The 3,059-nt window shown below is 31.8% G+C and overlaps 1 protein-coding gene across 1 annotated transcript; it reads right to left on the bottom strand.

Annotated features, from left to right (window-relative positions):
* Positions 1–207: 207 nt before the first annotated feature.
* LOC107470901 (uncharacterized) lies at positions 208–1,398 on the bottom strand. The gene is made up of 4 exons (XM_016090312.1): positions 1,211–1,398; positions 1,008–1,147; positions 803–873; positions 208–717 (listed from the first exon to the last, which is right to left on the bottom strand). The coding sequence occupies exons 1-4, from the start codon at positions 1,396–1,398 to the stop codon at positions 208–210; spliced, it is 909 nt and encodes a 302-aa protein (XP_015945798.1).
* Between the last annotated feature and the right edge of the window lie 1,661 nt (positions 1,399–3,059).

Raw genomic sequence — 3,059 nt, 5'->3', positions numbered from 1 at the left:
CACTAAAGTTTAACAGGAGGTGAGGTTTCTAGGCAAACCACCACACAAGTGGCAGCCCTCAAACAAAACAAACATAAATAAAAAAGTACCAAAACAAGAAAGATACAACAAGCAGGCAAGCCAAGCCAAATCCAAACAAAACGAAAGCCAACAAAAAGGGAATAACACCAACACAAGGGGATCTCCAGGGTGTAGGCACTCAATCCATCAACCAAGAGGTGCCAAAGGTCGAGACCAGTAGTTAACACACACTACTACTTCATTGATTGCTGACTTCACTGAGAACAACTCCTCGTTAAAAATCATCTTATTTCTACCTTTCCATAAGCTCCAAATGACAGCAAAAAAATACCGAACCCACCTCTCTTTATAATTATTACGGACATTCCTTCCAAACCAAGATTCAAAGCATTTAAGAGACTCCCCAGGCCAACCCCACATCACATTGAATTCCTTCAACACAAAGGACCAAACCTTCCACGCATGCTCACAACCAAAAAATAGGTGGTGAACCGACTCGGGTAACTTCCCACACAGCATACACTCTGGCTGAGGGACAACGCCACAACTTAAAAGTCTTTCTCTAGTGTTAAGTATTTCATGCATCACAAACCAACACAGTAGCTTCACACGAGGCGGGGTAGGCCCCTTCCAGAGCTTCGAAAAACCGCTACTATCCAGCACTCCAACACCCTGTCCTTGTTGATTAAGATAAGCCTGCAGAAAGGAATTCACAGAAAAGGATCCCGAACTTTCAAACCGCCAAGCTACTGAATCCTCACCTCCCCTAAAGGCACCCAACTTTGGCAGGAAGTTCAACAGCTCCTGCACCTCCTCCTGCTCCCACTGTCAGAGTTGACACCTCCATTGAAACTGCCACACCCAAGACAACCCATCCCAAATACCCCAATCACTAATGTGGCAATCTTTATCAAGAGTGACAGAAAACAGCTTAGGAAACCTATTCTTAAGGGCTCCATCATTTATCCACCCACTATGCTAGAAACTAGTCCTATTCCCATTTCCAACTATCAACTGTAAACCTTCTCTAAACACCCCCAAAAGCTCCTTATTTTTCCCACCAATCTGCATAATATCTGTCCACACACCACCACCGCCACAACTCTCCAAACCAATCAGATTCAAACTGTTAATTTTATTACAAGAACATATTACTTGTTTCCAAAGAGGACACTCCTCTTTTTCAAACCTCCACCACCACTTGAATAAGAAAGCCATGTTCTTCAACACTAGATTGCTAACACCCAGACCACCTTGATTTTTGGGTCTCTGAATGATATCCCACTTTATAGTAGGCATACCCCTACTCCTGTCTGCCTTTTCCCAAAAGAAACCACATTGCAAAGACACAATTTTTTTTGCCACAGTTACCGACATCTTAAAAATGCTTAGATAGTACATTGGAAGATTATTTAGGACAGCTTTAATTAAAACAAACTTACCTGCTTTAGATAGTAATTTTCCTTTCCAACCACTCAGCCTCTCCTCTATTTTGTTAATCACAAAAGAATGACCTATTCAATCTTTATAACAAAATCTAGAAACATTCCTTGATAAACTTAACTTTAAAAATAAAACAATATGTTCACCTAATTTATATATCATATGAATAAAATTCATATGATGAAATTCATATGATGGTAAATCTATCACAAATATCCAACACAACATTAATATTTAATCTTTAAAAAGAAATATTAATTTGTAATTAAGTGGTATTTTTAATACAGTAAAATTATCTGTGGACAAATTTGTAAACAAACATTGATAATAAATCCTATCAAATAATAAGTATATCTTTGGACAAATTTATTGTTCACATGGAATCACATAAGTATTACAAGTTTATTATCACAAATGTACATGTAATTTAGCTAAGTACAGAACTTTTTTTGTGCCGATTCATACCGGCATAAATTACGTACACATAAATTTATTTAGTGCGACTTATAAAATATTCTCAACAAAATTCTGTCAAACAATAAGCCTATATATCTTTGGATCGACTCAATGTTCACATAAAAATCTGAGAATTATATCTAATTCTTATCGCATATATTTTCGATCAATTGGCTAAACATCATCTTTTCTTTGGGCTAATTAGTGGTTAAATAATTAAATAAAAAATAAACGCAAGATTCAATGTTTATTATTTGGTTAAATAATAAATTTTTTTTGGATCGATTATTGTACGCATAAATAATGAACATTGATTTAAGTTTAGCTAGTGACCCCAAGCATATAATTATCATCAATATGTGCATGTAATTCGATTAAATATAGACTTTCTTTTAAGCTAACAATTCCTAATGTTTTAAAATAAATCAGTTTTCATAAAAGAAGCTACTTTAGTAGCATAATGTTCAACTAATTTTTTTTTGGTGACTTAATGTTCAACTAATTTATTTTAAAACTAAATTTTATAAAATAATTAGGTATAATAATTTAAATTATTACTAATTCCTTTGTATAACAAATATAAAATACTTACATAACACAGAAAAAAATAAAACAATAAAACACAATATATAATAATTCCATAATATTGTGAATCTTTATTAATCATTATTAATTTTTTTGTTTAATACAAAAATTAAATTTACAAAAAAAAATCAAATAATAAAAAAGTCACAACAATTTTTTTTATATAACAAAATAATTAATGAAGATAACTTAATCCTTATAACTATATCCGGAGCCAAAATATATAGCCAAAATTGCACTATTAATAATAGCACAAATAATGTCACTGCAGAAAAAAAAATAGTAACATATATACTTACATATTATATATGTGTAAAAGACAATGCATATATAACATATGGATAACTAATGCTTTCTAATATATAGAAAATAAATTTTGATTTTTACACTCCAAATATATATTTTATATACAATGCAACTTTATATAAATTCTTTATTATACAAAAAACCACGTCTTTATTTGCGAAAAAAAATTCACAAATATTTTGTGATATAAAATTATTGTTCTTATTTACTTGAAATTATTGCTACACAATATATATAAGAAAGCAATA

This window comes from Arachis duranensis, chromosome 10 (assembly GCF_000817695.3).
Source record: "Arachis duranensis cultivar V14167 chromosome 10, aradu.V14167.gnm2.J7QH, whole genome shotgun sequence".
NCBI lineage: Eukaryota > Viridiplantae > Streptophyta > Magnoliopsida > Fabales > Fabaceae > Arachis > Arachis duranensis.
This window is presented reverse-complemented; position numbering and strand designations above follow the sequence as displayed.